The sequence below is a fragment of the Gymnodraco acuticeps genome, unplaced genomic scaffold, assembly GCF_902827175.1.
Source record: "Gymnodraco acuticeps unplaced genomic scaffold, fGymAcu1.1, whole genome shotgun sequence".
NCBI lineage: Eukaryota > Metazoa > Chordata > Actinopteri > Perciformes > Bathydraconidae > Gymnodraco > Gymnodraco acuticeps.
Genome location: NW_022992158.1, coordinates 179,305 through 198,566, shown reverse-complemented (window position 1 = coordinate 198,566; position 19,262 = coordinate 179,305). Strand labels below are relative to the sequence as shown.

The window sequence follows — 19,262 nt, the reverse complement described above, 5'->3', positions numbered from 1 at the left end:
ATTTGCTTTTTTTGTTTTGTGAGATTGTGAACTAAATATCAGTGGACTATTTTTCAGACAATACACAGCTCTGTGAAGTCGTCATTTGGTCTTCAGGATATTATTATTGGTCTTTAGGAAAGGCATTTATAATTAAACAAGTGGTTATAAGAGGAAGGGGGATGAGTAGGGAGAAAGAAGCATGGTGACAGTTAGATGAGTCTCTGAGGGGGGGGGGAGAGATTTGGAAAGCTTTTGGATGAGATCATGGGAAGTTTTGTGTCTTTAAAATAAAGCTTTACAGGGTTCGGCCTGGTCCCGCCTCTCCTTAACACACACACACACACCACACACACACACACACACACCACACACACACACCACACACACACGCACACACACACACACACACACACACACACACACACACACACACACACACACACACACACACAGCTGCACCTGTCCCTGTCCCTGACAAGGCTCAGCAGGAAGAGGCCTTTGCCTGCATTTAAATTGCTTGTTCTCCATGGCAACGCTGGTCGATGTTTAACCTCACTTCTTGTGCTTATTCATGTTTTCACACACAGAAAGTGAAGAAACGTCTCTACTAACTGCTGTTAAATATCATTAGCTAAAACAACAAGGCAACAGACGCCATCGACTACAAGTGGTGACGTTCTGATCCGACTGTAGGAGCTTTAGACTCATAACTAAAACTCCTCGTGTGACACGCTATACTGTGTGGATAAGGTACCGTTAGTTTTGTTGCTTTAATGAAGAGTCTCAATTCCAGTTGCAGCATAATACAATCCATTTGTTGTGTTTGTGTGCCTCGTAAAAGTAGAGTGAGTCCATATATTCTATTAATTGATCAGACAATCCTTGCAGTACTTACAAACACGTGCGCTTTGGTGATCAAAAACCATATGCCTTACCGGGGTTAAACACACTCAATCATGCGACATGACACAGCTTAAATACCTGTTCCTAGGTAACAGGACAGCGCCACCCTATGGCACACAGAGCAAATAACACACAGTTGAGACGGCTTAAACCCAAACATGACAAACCATGGTGAACCTAGCTCTTACACCAACAAATAATGAATACTTATACGGTACATTCAAAACAAGGTGCTGTGCATATACAAAGCAAACATAGCAAATGTAAGACGTCAAACTAAAAGTATAATTTGAGGTATCGACTTTCCAAATGTACAAGGTATGGATTAACTATTCCTCCTCTTTTTTTCTTTCTGAAATTCTATTTGGAAAGAAAACTAAATAACTTCTAAGGTCTAGCTTTCTGCACATAACAGCTTCTACTTGAACAGAAGTTTGGGTATTTTCCCTTTAACCTAAGTAATATTGCACTCAAAAGGGTCAGGGGAGCAAGCTGTGACTTAAGTGGTTTATTTCTTGTGTGATTTTTCAAATGTTTGCACTTGATTTTGTACAGAAAGATACAGAGATACAGGATCAAGAGGAGACGTGAGCTCTGAGTCATTTAAAGTGATGCTCCTTTCAGCTTTCTCTCAGCATTCCTCATTCACAGGTTTTGGCCTCTTTTGGAGGTGTGAAGAGTTTTAAACATTTGGCCAATATCTAGCTATTGCTTGTTACTTGTCAGATGCTTTTATCCAAAGCGACTTACATTCTCAATACTGTGGGCAATCCTCACAGGAGCAATTTGGGGTGAAGTGTCTCAGGGACACAACGACATGCTGACTGCAGTGGGGTTTGAACCTGTGACACCCTGATCCCAACACCAAGGCTCTATCCACTGCGCCACACGCCTCCCTAGCTATCAACAGTTGTTTGTGATTCATCTATTTTTATTCCATCCTGTTCACTTCAGACATATTTCAGAAAATAGGGAGACACCAGGAATATTGAATAGGTCCTTCAGAGCCATTTGGTTAATTGTCAAATAAACAAAAACATTTAACTTTTGGGGGAAAGGTGTGTTCTCCAGGCATTGATTTTGTAAAGAGTTTAAGAGAGGAACATGCTCATAACAAGACCCCGAGGCGCTCTCTAGTGGTTCTCCTGCAAAACAACATCACATTCAGCGGCTGATTCAGTCATCACTACAGAGGCAGTTTTGTAAATATCTACAGTACCAGATGGATGGAGACTTTTTGTCACCGGTCAAGAAGTCGTTCACCCTGCTCCAATGCATAAACCCTCAAACCTTGTTTTTACGTGTGTGTTTTTAGTGAAGGAGGAGTATGTGTCCGAAGAGGAGGAGGACGACGAGGAGGAAGAGGAGGAGGAGGAGGATGCTGAGAAGGACTCTCTAGTGGATGATATCCTCCAGCAGGGAGACACCCCCGTCATCTTTCCTGAAGCCCCCGAGGATGAGCAGAGCCCGGCAGAGACAGGAGGCGCCGATGAAAACGGTAACATTTAAAACAAACACATCTCTGCGTACTCACTCAGCTTCAAAGATCAGCAAAGTCCAGCTCCTGCACTCCACCACTAGTAGCTCATGCTACATTAGCAGCTTTTAAAGTTTAAGGCGACTAACGTTAGAGAATATCAAGACATAACATGAGGACACACAACTCGCCAATCACAACCTAAAATAGCTCCAGACTGTCAATAAATCATTCAATCAAATTGTATTTATATAGCCTAATATCACGAATTACACATTTGTCTCAGGGGGCTTTACACACATACGAGACCCCCTTTCCTTAGACCCTTGCATCATACAAGGAAAAACCCTCAAAGAAACCCCACGTTTAACGGGTAAAAAATTGTAGAAATCTCGAGAGAGAGAAACAGAGGAAGGATCCCTTTCCCTATAAATTAAATAGATAATACATTTAACCTTTAATACTGACAACCTGTCAGGTGAGAGACGCTCAAACTCCGGGGAAGCCGAGTTAGTAACATGCATGTCGTCTGTTTCAAAAGGAACAGAAAGGTGGGACACAGCCACCCCTTAGAAACTGTTGGAAAAATACTGAATGTCCTCTTCCAATGTGAGAGTAACATGATAACAAAGGTATCCCAACTGTAGCTGTGAACATGACAGGATGTATGATGACCTAGAAGAGCATCAGGACTGTTTGAGGCATACGATAGCTATGTGATTAACATGATGATTCAGCCTCTATGGAGATAGACATATGACAAGCATGCTCATTTCTGACGTGGAGCTAATCTGAAGTAAACATTGAATACTGCTTTCTATTCCTCCATCTTGTGACTGTGTAACTCCCTCTCTTGTATATCAGCATGTGAAGGACACTGTTCAGGAACTAGCTGTACCAAATGCTCTGTATGTGATGACTACTTCCATTCTTGCAAGGATAATAAATACATGTATCCTGATATTGAAGCTCAAGCCGGTGACGAGTGATATTTTCAAATAAACTATCTAAAAAAACACTTTTGATGAAGCAAAGTGTAAGTCAGATAATTGATGGCAGAATTGAACCTCTCATTGTTGCCTCCCTCCCAGGCACCCCAGACTCCTTCTCCCAGTTGCACACTTGCCCCTACTGCTCGCGGGGCTACAAGCGCAACGCCTCGCTCAAGGAGCACATCAAGTATCGCCACGAGACCAGCGAGGACAACTACAGCTGCTCGCACTGCAGCTACACCTTCACCTACCGCTCGCAGCTGGAGAGGCACATGATCCACCACCGGGGCCCCAAGGATCAGGTAACATCGGAGAATTTTACTATATTTTTAATTATTTCTAATATTTGTTCATGTTATTTTTTATGTATGCACCACGACATCAAGTCAAATTCCTCGTACGTGTAAACCTACCTGGTAATAAACCTGTTTCTGATTCTGATAAACTGTGGGCTGTTGTAGGATGAGACAAACACAGGGTCAAATAATCCATAATAAAGCAGTGACCATTAACCTATTTTACGGAGTCTCAAATATAAAGAGAGTCTGGTTTTTAAGGCTGGAAAAATCTTACTATATAAGGTTTATTTGGTACCACTTTACAATAAGACTACCCTTATAAAGGATTCATAAAAGGTTTATAATTAGGTTATGAATTAGGTTGTAAACACTTTATTAATCATTAAGAACCATTTATAAACCAGTTCTAACATAGTTTTCATACATCAACACAGGCTCACTATTTGGCAAGATGACTAAGCCTTATATTGGCTACTTAGCGAGAATCAACACAGTGAACAACAGATACCAAGGATGCTGGCTGATGAAGAAGACAAAGTAAGCTAGGTAGCCAATATAAGGCTTAGCAGTACAGATAAATGTGGGCTCACTATTTGGCAAGATGACTAAGCCTTATATTGGCTACTTAGCTTACTTCGTCTTCTTCATCAGCCAGCATCCTTGGTATCTGTTGTTCATCGAGTTGATTCCCCCCCATCCATCTTGATGTTTCTTGGCATCTCTTTATGACCATTAATTTACGAGTTACTAACATTTATAGTTGCCAAAAGGGAGCCTTGTTGTAAAGTGTAAAACACATTAATGAGTTACTACCATTTCTAATAAGGCTTAGCAGTACAGATAAATGTGGGCTCACTATTTGGCAAGCAACCGGTCACAGTTGCCCTGTTGATCTCGTGTCTTATTAAAAGCTTATTAATGATTTATAAAGTGTTCACAACCTAATTAATAAATGAATGACAAACTATTCGTAAATCGTTTATAAGGGTAGTCTTATTGTAAAGTGGTACCGTTTATTTTTCTCTGGAAATCTTATATTTTGGATTGTTTATTTATATTTCATTTTTTGTATTCAGATTACAAGTTTTTACTATTATATCTGCTTTACTTGGACCTTGTACTTTGAATTTCCAATTCATATTCATGACTATTAGCTGTGTTTAAAGGGAGATTTGGTTTTGTAACTGCTGGTCACCTGACAAAATAATCTACGTTAAAATTATTATTTTGAGTATTGGTATTAACATTAAAGTACAGCTTCTCCATCTGCAAGTACAGTCAACAACTAAAATGTCAAATAGATTTTTATTGTTCGTGCAGTGTACCGCCAATATTTCACTGCTCTATATAAATATTCAATAGAAATATGAATAAAAAAATAAAAAAACAATGTCAAAAAGATAATCAATGTTCCTTTTAAACTGACATACAGTTAACATGAATAAAATCTAAAGGTCAAAGCTTTTACCACTCTCTTACATTTGATTCTTTACCCCCATGAATGCTCTTGCTAACAATAGACAAATTAAGACTCTTTCTATGTTACGGACACATCTGGTCACATAAAACTTCTTTACTGCTTTTTATATATATATGTGTATACATCCTTATAGTCCTCATAGTGTGAAGACATCAGTTTGTTTATATCCGTCACATGTTTATATTTATATCCTACTTAAATATCGCTGCTTGTTTTGCACTTCTGGTGAGATGCTAACTGCATTTCGTTGTCTTAGTACTATGTGCAACGACAATAAAGTTGAATTGAATCTAATATTGCAGCGCCACGTTTCCCAGTCGACAGGTGGAACAGGAGGAACAGGTGGAACCCGCAAGTTCAAGTGTACCGAATGTTCCAAGGCCTTCAAGTACAAGCACCACCTGAAGGAGCACCTGCGCATTCACAGCGGTGAGCTGCCACTCTCTCTACTTCACTTAAACGTCACCTATTGTGCAAAATCCACTTTTCCATGTCTTTTATACATACATATGTCCCCCAATATGTGTTAAGAGATTGGGAAAGTTACAGGAAAGAAGACCCCCTCTCTTTTTGTCCTGATCCATCTATATAAAAATATCTGAAAATGAGCTGATCAGATTTGGCCATTTTGTGAATCAAACACATTTTAGTTTTGATAGAACACACTTTTTAAACAAAGATTCTCTGTCTGCCCCTGTTAGGTGAGAAACCTTATGAATGCTCCAACTGCAAGAAGCGATTCTCCCACTCAGGCTCCTACAGCTCCCACATCAGCAGTAAGAAGTGTGTAGGTGCAGCACCCCCCAATGGCGTCGCTCGGACCTCGATCAAATCCCCCCCACCCACCACCCAGACAACACCCATCGTAATTGCTCCAGCGCGCAACATTCTTAAAGAGAAGACTGAAAGCAAACCCCTCCAGGAGCAGCTGCCCATCACCCAGATCAAATCTGAACCTGTGGAGTACGAGTGCAAGCCTGTGACGGCGGCAACGGCAACTTCAGTCGCTGCCAACGGGGGGGCCGGAGCAGCCGGCTCTAGTTACTACCCTGCCCCCGGGGGTGGCTATGGTCGTACCCACAGTCGGCCTCATGTCGCCCATCAGCATCAATCTGAACGACTTGCAGAATGTGCTCAAAGTGGCGATGGACGGGAACGTGCTCAGGCAGGTGCTGGGGACAGCTAACGGGCTGGTGACGCAGGGGAAGCATGGAATTGTACTCCAGCAGCCCCAGCATCAGATCATCAGTCTGCCGGCCTTTGTGGATCATGACGGCACCACGAAGATCATCATCAACTACAGCATCAGCCCTGCAGCCGCCACCACTGCCACTACCCAGCCTGCATCGCTTTTTGCCAAAACCAATCCTGCTCTCCTTCCCACTATCATCACTGCTGCAGCCCCCACTCCCACCAGGACAGATAGGCCTTCAACCCCAGAGGTGACCGACCTCTCCATTGTTAAAAGAGAGCCAGAATCAGTGGCCATCACAGACATGGAGACAGAGGCAGTCAAACAGACAGAAATTACATCAGCGATCCGATCAAATCAAAGGCCAAAAGTCAGCAGCATCAGTACATGTTTACTCTGCGATGACTGTCCCGACAACCTGGAGGCGTTACACCTCCTTCAGCACCGTAAAGCAGCCAATGGAGAGGCTGTTGACTCGGCTGCTTTGGACCCCTCGTTCGCTGCTCTGCTGAGCGAGGCGGGGGTCACGCTTGAGGAGCCGCCTGTGGACGATCTCCTCTCACTCCTCAAGACGTACTTCGCCTCTGATGCCAACCCCAGCGACAAGGAGCTGACAAAGATCTCAGAGTCTGTCCGTATTCCCGTTGATGTGGTCAGAAAGTGGTTTGTAAAGATGAACTTTGGGAAAAATGCGTGCAAATATGGAAATAAAACCACAGCAGTTTCAACAAAGACACAAACCATGAATTCGATCTCAGAGGACCAGAATGGAGAGGCAGAGAACGACAGCTCCAAAGAAACATCCAACCAAGCCTCATCACAATCTGGCAACTCTTCTCCATCAGACTCTTCACCACTAAGCCTCAACACCGGGGACCTCGTCATCGTTAAGAGCGAGCCAGAAGACCCAGAAGACCCAGATGCCCCGGACTCCCAGGCCGAGCCGCTCGACCTCTCCCTCCCTAAACATATCGCAGCATTAGAAACGAGCGGGACTCCTGTCAAGCTGCAGGAACATCCTCTGAACCTGACCTGCCTGAGGAAGGAGCAGCTAGAGGGGCGGACCATCTACATCACCACGCCTCAGAGTGGAGGATCTGTCAACGTCATCACTGCCGCACAGCTGCCCACATTAGTAGCCATCGCCAGTCAGGGCACGATGGGCTGTCTCAGCGCCATCAACACCACCACAAAACGCACCATCCTCATCCCACAACTCACCTACACCTACGCCACTACGGCCGGCAACGCCACTGGAGCCAAGACTGTCGTGCTCAACGGCCATAAGGTTGGTAGTGTTAAGATAAGATGAAATATGATTGACCTTTATTAACCCCCGTGGGGAAATTCAGTAGTTTAACAGTAACAGGGTAAGAATGAAAATCAGGACAGCACAGATTCACACAGATTAATACAATCAAAGATAAAATGAAAGATAAAAATACAATTATAAAATAACTATAAAATAAGAAATTAATTATATTAAAATTAACATTGGGTCATATATTAGATATATTTACATGTATGTGTGAAAACAAACATTATTATTAAACATTATGTGTTGTATCTGTACCACTACCACTAATCTGACCACAGATCAGCTCTGCAAAGACAACTTAGTCGTAGAAAAGCCTTAACATTCACAGTCATGACCTACCAGAGAATCCATTTAAACAGGGATCCTAATTTGCTCCTGTGGGTATTGTTCACAGTTTTCTCTGTTACATGTCTGATATGTGTAATATGTAATGCGCTCTAATAAATGCAATTAATTATTATTATTATTATTAAGTCTAAACTAATTATGGTCACTTTAACTTTATGCCCCTACACATGGCGATTGATAACGTGACCACACTGATAAATGTAATTTTCTTCCATACACAGCTGGAAAAGAAAGTGGACAGCGGGTCGGACGGCGTCTCCACAGTGGAGGAGCAGAATGACTCCGATTCACTGATGAAGAAGCGACGGCTGGAAAACGGCTTCTACCCATGTGACCTTTGCTCCAAAGTCTTCCAGAAGGGCAGCTCCCTGCTCAGGCACAAATATGAACACACAGGTACAGTGGGGCAAAAAAGTATTTAGTCAGCCACCAATTGTGCAAGTTCTCCCACTTAAAAAGATGAGAGAGGCCTGTAATTTTCATCCTAGGTATACCTCAACTATGAGAGACAGAATGAGAAGAAAAAAATCCAGAAAATCACATTGTCTGATCTATAAAGAATTTATTTGCAAATTATGATGGAAAATAAGTATTTGGTCAATAACAAAAGTTCATCTCAATACAAGGTTTTCACACACTGTTGCTGGTATTTTGGCCCATTCCTCCATGCAGATCTCCTCTAGAGCAGTGATGTTTTGGGGCTGTCGCTGGGCAACACGGACTTTCAACTCCCTCCAAAGATTTTCTATGGGGTTGAGATCTGGAGACTGGCTAGGCCTTGAAATGCTTCTTACAAAGCCACTCCTTCGTTGCCCGGGCGGTGTGTTTGGGATCATTGTCATGCTGAAAGACCCAGCCACGTTTCATCTTCAATGCCCTTGCTGATGGAAGGAGGTTGTCACTCAAAATCTCACGATACATGGCCCCATTCATTCTTTCCTTTACACGGATCAGTCGTCCTGGTCCCTTTGCAGAAAAACAGCCCCAAAGCATGATGTTTCCACTCCCATGTTTCACAGTAGGTGTTCTTTGGATGCAACTCAGCATTCTTTCTCCTCCAAACACGTCTAGTTGAGTTTTTACCAAAAAGTTCTATTTTGGTTTCATCTGACCATATGACATTCTCCCAATCCTCTTCTGGATCATCTAAATGCTCTCTAGCAAACTTCAGACGGGCCTGGACATGTACTGGCTTAAGCAGGGGGACACGTCTGGCACTGCAGGATTTGAGTCCCTGGCGGCGTAGTGTGTTACTGATGGTAGCATTTGTTACTTTGGTCCCAGCTCTCTGCAGGTCATTGACGGTCCCCCCGTGTGGTTCTGGGATTTTTGCTCACCGTTCTTGTGATCATTTTGACCCCACGGGGTGAGATCTTGCGTGGAGCCCCAGATCGAGGGAGATTATCAGTGGTCTTGTATGTCTTCCATTTTCTAATAATTGCTCCCACAGTTGATTTCTTCACACCAAGCTGCTTACCTATTGCAGATTCAGTCTTCCCAGCCTGGTGCAGGTCTACAATTTTGTTTCTGGTGTCCTTTGACAGCTCTTTGGTCTTGGCCATAGTGGAGTTTGGAGTGTAACTGTTTGAGGTTGTGGACAGGTGTCTTTTATACTGATAACGAGTTCAAACGGGTGCCATTAATACAGTTAACGAGTGGAGGACAGAGGAGGCTCTTAAAGAAGAAGTTACAGGTCTGTGAGAGCCAGAAATCTTGTTTGTTTGTAGGTGACCAAATACTTATTTTACCGAGGAATTTACCAATTAATTCATTAAAAATCCTACAATGTGATTTCCTGGATTCTTTCCCCCCATTCTGTCTCTCATAGTTGAAGTGTACCTAGGATGAAAATTACAGGCCTCTCATCTTTTTAAGTGGGAGAACTTGCACAATTGGTGGCTGACTAAATACTGTTTTGCCCCACTGTATGTCTTAACATTGAAAGTTGGCTCACACATGGTCACTAAATATACTCAAATGTTAAGATTACGAGATTCAGGGTGGGACAGACAATCAAAAGGAGGTAAAGTGATTTCAAACAATGGGTCAGAGTACAGGAGAGTAGCAGGGAACATCAGGCTGAAGGTATCGGAGCTGAACACGGACAAAGTAAGAAACATCAGGCTGAATCATAGCAGCTGGTAGCGGCTGGGAAGCAGACTGGAGGCGAGCAGATGCCAGGCTCTGAAACTCAAGGGGAATTGTCCGGAGTTAAGGCTGACTGCTGAAGGATTGAAGCTAGCTGACAATGATATAGACCAGCGGTTCCCAGCCTGTGGGAGGCATTGCAAGTGGGCCGCCAAATAATTTGCAAAACATTAGGATTTGTGTGGAAACATTTTCATTATTACGTTTTTTAATTTTATTCGAACCTCCTTTGCTTTCTCTTTCTTGATCCTCCTTAGCAAAGGTCATTACAGTCCTTGACGGCGGTCTCTACTACTGGATTAACAACGTGTCACATGTTCTGAATTGACCAATCAGAACTTTATTTAGCCTCCATGTTGTTTATGGTTGAATGCGGGACGCGAAAAATGTTTAGATTCTTTAGTGGGCCCTGAGTTTAAAAAGGTTGGGAACCGCTAATATAGACACTAACTTACTAGTTCGACTAAGTCTAGTTTCATTTATTCGTTTTCTGTTTTCCTATTTAGCCCAAAGATATTTCTAGTTCTCAAACCTGTGACTTTACATTTTACATCATCTCTCATTAGATGGTATACTTTTTATGGGACAGCTGGCCTGTAAATATAGCAGCTCAGAAGGATCCTCAGTATTTATCAAGATGAGACCCTTGAGGTGAATTAACCCGATCCCTCAAGCTCCAACTACACTCACATTGGAATGTGTTTTTTATTAAAGTCTGTGAACAGTTATCTGTGCGCCTCACTACTGTGCATAGGTGTTGGTTCAGGCATGACGTCGTCCACATAAACACAAACCACAGACAACTTCACACGCCCTGTCTAACAAACTGTTCTTAAGGGCATTGTTTTACTGACTGACTTACTGTGCCAGCTTTCATTTAAAGAATGAAAAACACTCTTGTTTACGTGCATCCTGAAGAACTTAACACTCCTTTGTCAACTTAGCAAAGATGGAGAATGGTTCTTTAACCAGCATGACTCTTATCTTTATGTAAAATTGTGAATTATTTCAGGCTTATTTACCATAAATAAGATCTCCTCTCCACCCCCCGCGGATCTCCTCTCCACCCCCCGCACCAGGTTGCGGACTTTTGGTGACAGAGCCTTCAGTGTGGCATCCCCCACCCTCTGGAACTCTCTCCCCCCCGAAATCCGCAGCGCCCCAACCCTGGACATTTTCAAAAAAGCCCTCAAAACGCACCTTTTTACCAAGGCTTTCGCCACTGTATAGTTAGTTTAATAGGTTTATTTTTCCGCTACTTCCCCCCCCCCCCCCCACCCCCTTAACCTGTCTGCCTTTTTTCCCCTACTCCCCCCCCCCCCCTACCCGACTTGTAAAGCGACCTTGGGTTTCCTGAAAGGCGCTATAAAAATATTATTTATTATTATTATTATTATTATTATAAAGCAGTGGCTCCAAAATATTCTGGTTTGAATGCTCTTAAAACTTGACCCCTTGTCATCTGTTAAAAATTGAGGCGGCATCTCTCTGCAGTGTTTCCCCTAGGTTTACTGCTTTGGGGGGGTGATGCCAGGGCGGGGTAGGGCGGTCTGATGGTGGCGATCCGTGCAGGGTGGGGGGGAGAAAGTTACTTTGGTTTGAGAAGTGGGGGGGGACACAAAACTGGGTTTCTGTGGGGGGGGACACAAAACTGGGTTTCTGTGGGGGGGGACACAAAACTGGGTTTCTGTGGGCCCTCCGCAATGGAAATAGTTCTCGATTTGAATCCCTTTTCTTGCCTTTCTAACAAAGTATTTGTTAGGACTATGGTGCAATCCAAGAAAATGTGTAGTGTATAATGCTTGGCAAACTTATCTAATATCCTCTCCATGTGAGCCTGCTTTATTTGGTGGACCTCACATCCTCTAGGGCAGTGGTTCCCAACCTGGGGGGCGCGCACCCCTTGGGGGGGCGCCAAAGATCGCAGGGGGGGGCGCCAGGCCTCAGATGATTTGAGGCCAAATATCATATTTAGACTTTTTTTTTAACATTTTTTTTTTTTTACATATAATTGTAAGGCAATACATGATTGTCACTAAAAGCCTTGTCTCTTTATTACAATAAAATATAAAAAATAATTGATTAATTAATTTTAATAAAAATTCAAGTTAGTATTAAAGGCATAAAAAGACAGAAATGTATAATTCTTTCTTTAATATAAATGTTTCTTCTCCCTGTAAAGTGTCCAAACCAGGCTTGTCTGGATAAGCGCATTTTAAAAACATAGTTATTGACCATGCCGGTTTCAGTTGGATTATTTGTCACAGTTGCTCTGATCAGATCGGTCTCCTCCATTTTGTAGATTATTTACGACTTTTGAATCCACATAAACACATCGGCAAAATCCGGCTTACTTTGAGCATGTGTTTTAAACAGTTTAATCCCTTTGTGAATTGTTTCCACTGCCATTGTTTCCCGTCCTTTAATTTCTTCATACAGCGGGAATCCAAATGAATTAATCCTGAGTCCAATAACCATCGAAGTCAATCCAAAAGTGCTCCTTAATTACGCTTTCATCCTCCTTTAACAATATACTTCACATTCATCCAGTTTGTGACAGTAGTTGTAGCATTTTCAGACTTTTAAACTTTAATTACCGCTGTTGCGCAACTTCCAACAGGAGTCATATCAATCTGGTGCATTTTGAGCACACGTTAAGAGATTTATGGATACAGCTCAGTGGCATTGGGATATATATTTTTTAAATCCTCTGGAGCAGAGAGAGGAGCTGTGGATTATTGTTATTGATTCATGCATCAGTGTTTCTTAGGGTCAAAAACACTAAACTCACAACTTTAAATGAAAGCGTTTAGTTTATTTAATAAAAGAGCACATTTTCAATGTGAAGAGTGAAAGTAGATATAGATTAGTTGCAATTTGGTGCTATATAATTGGCTCCGTTGGTGGTAGGGGAAACACTGCTCTGTATATATGCCATAAATCACTTTACAGTGACTTTAATCTGACTAGTCTGTGTTATATTGCAGGCATAGGCAGTTTGAGTCTGACTCTTTTTTTCTATCATCTGCAGGAAAACGGCCCCATGAGTGCAACATCTGCGAGAAGGCCTTCAAACACAAACACCACCTGATCGAACACTCGAGGCTGCACTCCGGGGAAAAACCCTATCAGTGCGACAAGTGCGGGAAGCGTTTCTCTCACTCCGGATCGTACTCCCAGCACATGAACCACCGCTACTCCTACTGCAAGAAGGACGGTCCAGACACTGGCTCCGGCGCGGGGCCACGTAGTGTTCAGTCGGAGCTCGGCAGCCCCGGCACCGGACTGCAATCGGACAGCCGGACCACGACCCCGCCCTCCCAACTGGACTCAGACGAGAGGGAGAGCGAGGAAGAGGAGGACGACGACGATGAAGCCATCTGTATGGACGACATCCGGGTCGTGCAGGTGGATGACGGCGAGTGCGAGATCTACGAGGGTAACTTTGACGATACCGACGACGAGGAGGAGGAGGAGGAAGAGGGAGAGGAGATTGTGGAGGGAGACATGACAGAAGAGGAAGAGGCGGAAGGAGAGAAGACGGGCAAGGAGCTTGCGTGTGATGTGATGGAGATCGAGGTCGGGGACCATCACATGGACGACGAAGAGATGGAGGAAACAACCGAAGAAAAGGAGGAAGCAGCAAGTGAGGATATAGAGGAAAGTGCCGACTGTGAAGCAAATACGGACAAAAGCGTCAGGGAGGGGTCAGAGAGCGCCGAACCCGCAGATGAAGTGGTGACAGACGCCAAATAAAGGAGAGAGAAATGTCTTGGGGACAGCTCGAATGCCTCGGTTACTGAAGTCGAGTTATCTAAGACAAAACCGCAGAAAAATCCACAAAGTCACGGCGGTTGCCTGATCTTAACGGTCCACTACTGTGTACAAAAACCCAGGTGTGCCTGAACTTGAAAAAAGTAAAACAGTGACTTTTTTTTTCTTGTGGAAATGAAATATCAGTGTTAAAAATTGTTTATAGAAGTACAGATTTGAAACTCACCCATCAACTTGTTAGACGTGTTGCTGAACATCCCAGGTTGTTTTATTGTTTGTTTGTTTTTCATTTGGTCAGTGTTACTAATCTTGTTTTTCTTTGAAAACATTTTAACCTGTAAAGATGAGAAAGATTTCTATACCTTTTTATTGCCAATGAAGTTTCCTAAAATCAGTATTTTATTGAGTTCTACGAACAAAAACCTCTGCACTACAGTATTCCTGGTTTACCTACGGATACATGCCTCATGCATTGTATGCCCTTCAGTGTTATATACGTACACTAGCTAGCGAGATGTTGTTTGTGTTAGTGTTAGTCTTTGCTAGCTAGCATTACTTTTGTTTTCAGTTTGACTGTTAGCCTTAAGGAAAACAAAGTATTATTGGGGAGGGTTGTGGGCGGGATGGGGAGTCTGGGAGCAGAAGGTGGCTTCCGTATGCCATAACCAAATGTTTCCTATCAGGGAAGGTGGAGTCACGACCTTAAAGCCAGCATCAGGCGCTCATGTTTAGCAACCCGGCGCAGCCTGAAATGGGTGGAGTCTCCAGGTGAAGATTGAAAGGCAGCCTCCACCTCGATTGGCTCAGCTGTGGTTCCAAAAACACATGCGCCCACTCTTACAGAGCTTCTCCTTATTTCTGAGTCAGTGTTTCAGTGTTACTAGCTTATATATGAATTCATACTGTATGTGAAGGAACAGGGCTGTTCCCTGCTCCACCCCAATGCCTCCAGCCTTATGCAAGACCTGTGTGCTGTTAAAAGTGCCATTGAACAGTGTTATCATTTTCTTTCCTCACACATGTAGCCAGTATTATGTCCCTCTGTTACTTACACAAGACCCATATTGACTAATGTTTGGCGACTTGCACAGAACAGCTGATTTGTCACAATTGCTAAAATATACTTCCTTGTGAAATTAATTGAAATATTTTAGGGACTTAAGGAGAATTGTGGATGACACATGAAAACTTGGAAACAGTATTAGGGTTTTAACTAACTTCAAGTGACATTTATATTGGATTTATTAACACGTTATTTTTCATAAAGTTACAGAAAATAGTTTAAAGAGCCCAAGATGCAGTCTTCAGATGTCTTGTTTTTGCCGGAAAGTAATGTTAACATTTAAATATATTAACTTTACAGTTATATAAAACGACAAAAGCAGCAAATCATCACATAGGACAAGCTGGATATCAATCGATGAGTTTACTAAAATCTTATAATATGTGGAAAAGTTTGAGAAATACAGTCCAGACTGAGCTAACCTGTGGATATAAAATACCTTGTAAATTTGATATAATCAGTTGATGTTTAAAGCTTTTTTTTTAAAGAATATGTTAGACTTATGTCACAAGTCAGTTTAAATATGTTTACATAAATATACAAAACCATTAGTGATTAAAATGAAGGATTTTTAAATTCAGCCAAACGTGTGCACTTGTTAAAATAAGAAGGAAGAGTTATGGCAAGCTGTCCCGCACTTCAGGTAACAAACGTTAGTGAATGTGGCCTATGACAAAAAGTGTTTTCAGTTGCTTTTACCGAACAGTGTTTATAATATGTGTCTGTTTTAATTTCTTTGTTTTTTCATGTATGTTTTTATTTTTTTTTCAACAATGGCAGTATTAGAACCCTTTTCACAGATAAAAAAAAATGTACCCGTTTAGTTTTTAGAAAACCTTTTATATTTATGTGTCTTATTTTTATATTTTCTTTTATGGTTATTTATTACACATTGTAGTGTACATTACTGTAGTTTGAATTGATACAATAATATATTTTAGTATGAAAAACAATCTCAAGACAAACAAAAAAAAAAAGCCCACAATGTGGTTCTGGGAGCTGAAGTTTGTTCTAACAAAAAACAAAAAAACATGAGAAAACTTGTATTCTGTAAACATGACTTCTGTTTTAAGCTTAAGAAAAAAGACAGGAATGAAATGAGAAATAGAAACTGTTGTGCATCCGCGCTTTGCGTCGTTCTGAAGCTACTGAATTCTGAACTCTGTGATTTTAAAAGCATGAGTAGTTGCCGTTTTAATGAAGGATCTTGTTATGAAGCCTCCCTTTTTATTTCGAAAGCCAAATTAAGATTGTCCCGCCACAATGTTTTTCTGTTCTGTGCCAACTTGTTCCATTGTACTGTCGAAGGCTGCATACCGTTTGTTCTCACCCTTTGTAAATCCACTGTCTTTTTTGTATTGTTTATATTTTAGTTTTGCTCCATTTTTATGACTCCCCATCACAATAAAATATAAGAAAGTATTTCCGAGTTACTTCTTTCCCTTTGTACTTGGTATTTAAGCAATTTTCCACAAGGCTGCGATGTTATATTTAAGGAAGGACGGACATGTGATAACAAGCAGTTACTCATTCTTGGGAGTCGGGAGGGCTGATAATTTATTCCGGCAAATTACCCAGACCTACTAATTGACCGAACAGAAGTTATTGAGTCTATGTAAGTTTACTGCTTGGCTCAGATCCACCAACGTCAGCAAAATCTCACCTCTATTAACTCCTGGAGAACCAGGCTCAATTAACTGCTGTTTCAATTCAGACGACCCGCTAAATCTGTTTAAGCGATCCCGAAGGATTTTGATATCAGTAATGAGGTGTGGCCCTACCTAAGTGTGAGTGTGGCAGGGTGCAATCTTACCTTTTAAGCAGGAGAGGAGAGCGCAGATGTCTTTTAAGTTGTCCCAATCCAAAAGGTGGGATCAGTTTATTTGAAGAAAAATTGGTCCACACTTATACAGGGTTTCTACCTTCTCTTGTTACAACATGACACTCCTACAAAACATATCATGCTGTGGTCATGTTCTAATATGAAACCTCAATTCACAGTTTTATATTTATTACACTAAATTGTAACTTCAACTGCCCAATTCAGTTGTGACATTTAAAATCGTCCGACAGAATTTAGAGGCATCCCTCATAAATGACCGGTGATAATAAAAAGCACATTCAAACTGTCATTCAACAAATCAATTCACATCAATTCCCGCATGAATTCGGAGGAATTTCCTCACAGGTGGCAGGGTGCTAAACTTTCAAATCCACACCAATTCATTCCGCATTCAACAAATCATTTCGTATACACATCTAGTCCCGCATGAATTCGGAGGACCTTTCCTCACAGGTGGCAGGGTGCTAAACTTTCAACACACATCAATTCATTCCGCATTCAACAAAAGAAATTCAAGCGATATTTACCAAGGTTGAGAGAACCTTACCGAGGCAAACCCCAGCTCTCCAGGGAGAGAGCATACCAGGGGACCCCCCCCACCACCACCTCCATACCCATATTTGTGGAAATTGGGCATGGCCTCTGATGTACAGGACTGGACTTGTCCAGACATATTCTATGGCTATGGCATAAGACACGCCTTTTTGGGGGCTCAGTCTTTCTCCAAAAAGAAACGGTCTCCTCTCTCTTATCAGACACCCATAAACCATTAATAAGCCTTACACACTCAACGTAACAAACCACTTGTGTTTTGTTTATACTGTAAATATAGAAAATCATAAAATATGAAGCATTTTCATAGTGGGTTATACAAGAATAGAATTGATTATATTTGATTATAACTAACTTTCGTTTTAAGTATTCAACCTAATATGGAGATCTCAACATATCCTTGGAAATCAGACATAAACTACTTAATTTTTTATGTCAATTTTGAGCACGTTGGCCGTTATTCCCCGGGTGTCTCATGCAGCAACACTGACACCAGGTCAGTGGCCGGCATCAAACAGAAAGTTGACCTCAAAAAGCAAGAGGTAAGAGAAATTACATATGCTTCAGCCTGAAGATATACAATTTATTTTTTGAATACAATTAATTAAACCAGTATTAGATCATGGTTGTGAAGTGGTTGGACCAGCAGCAAATGTATCTGAAAAAGTTAGACAATGTATCTATATATCTATATCTGTCTGTCTGTCTGTCTCTAAAGCCCTCCATTTATATATTTGAGCTCTAAAATGAGCCCATTATATGTTATTGAGAAATGACCCCGAGGAATGCTTTTGTTAAAGGTCCCATGTCTTGGCCATTTCTACTCATCATAATTCCATTGTTGAGGTCTACTAGAATAGATTTATATTGTGCAATTTTCCAAAATCACATTGATTTCTCATACAGCATCTGTGTATAGTATGTGTATTCACCAGGTATTCACTCTCTGTCCTAAACGGCTTGTTGGAACTCCTGCCCCCATCCCTGTGAGCCCAGTGTGCTCTGATTCTGGCTCCCCTCCACTGGCTTCCTGTCCATTTTAGAGTTCATTTTAAGATGTTATTGTTTGTTTTAAATCGCTTAATGGGCTGACCCCTCAGTACACCTCAGACCTTCTACAGGTGTACACTCCCTCAAGGGCTTTGAGGTCGGCTGATCAGCTGCTGCTGGTAGTCCCAAAAACTAGGAAAAAGACCAGGGGAGACCGAGCCTTCTCAGCGGTAGCCCCTCGGCTCTGGAACTACCTGCCCCCCCATGTCAAATTGTCGCCCACCCTTCAAACGTTTAAGTCCCGCCTGAAGACCCACCTCTTTTCCCTCGCTTTCGAGTCAGTTTGAGCTATGTTTTATCGATTGTTATGCTTTTATTTGTCTGTCCATAGCCCTTAAGTGCCTTTTTATCTATTCTTATGTATGCCTTTTTATCTATTCTTATGTGCGCCTTTTATCTTTTATAGTAATATTATATTTTATTATAATGTTATGTCTGCTGTGAAGAACTTCGGTAAAACCCTCTGTTTGAATATGTGCTATATAAATAAAGTGGATTGGATTGGATTGATTGGTCGGGACGTTGCGAGGCTCGCTACTGCTCGCCGCTGCTGCGAGGAGCGGACAGGGTTCCGGGTCGGCGATACAGCGAGACACAGCGAAACTCATGAGCACACACAAACACTCACAGCCGAAGTAAAAACAATAAGTGTGGCTTGATATTGAGTAAGTATTGAGTAATAAATAACATTTGGACTACCTATGCTGTAAAATGTATTATCTCTTCAATCTACACACGGCATCTATTGTATGTCTGTCCGTCCTGGGAGAGGGATCCCTCCTCTGTTGCTCTCCCTGAGGTTTCTCCCATTTTTTCCCTTTAAACTGTGGGTTTTTCTCCG

The 19,262-nt window shown here is 42.0% G+C and overlaps 1 protein-coding gene across 1 annotated transcript in view; it reads left to right on the top strand.

The window, feature by feature from the left end:
* LOC117538614 (zinc finger E-box-binding homeobox 1-like) overlaps nt 1-16,398 on the top strand; it is a 65,791-nt gene extending 49,393 nt beyond the window's left edge. The window contains 7 exon segments of the mRNA XM_034204472.1: nt 2,201-2,383; nt 3,454-3,656; nt 5,436-5,562; nt 5,835-6,171; nt 6,173-7,613; nt 8,213-8,387; nt 13,171-16,398. Of these exon segments, the coding sequence (XP_034060363.1) occupies nt 2,201-2,383; nt 3,454-3,656; nt 5,436-5,562; nt 5,835-6,171; nt 6,173-7,613; nt 8,213-8,387; nt 13,171-13,895 (3,191 nt within the window). The 3' untranslated portion in view covers nt 13,896-16,398.
* Nucleotides 16,399-19,262: the final 2,864 nt, after the last annotated feature.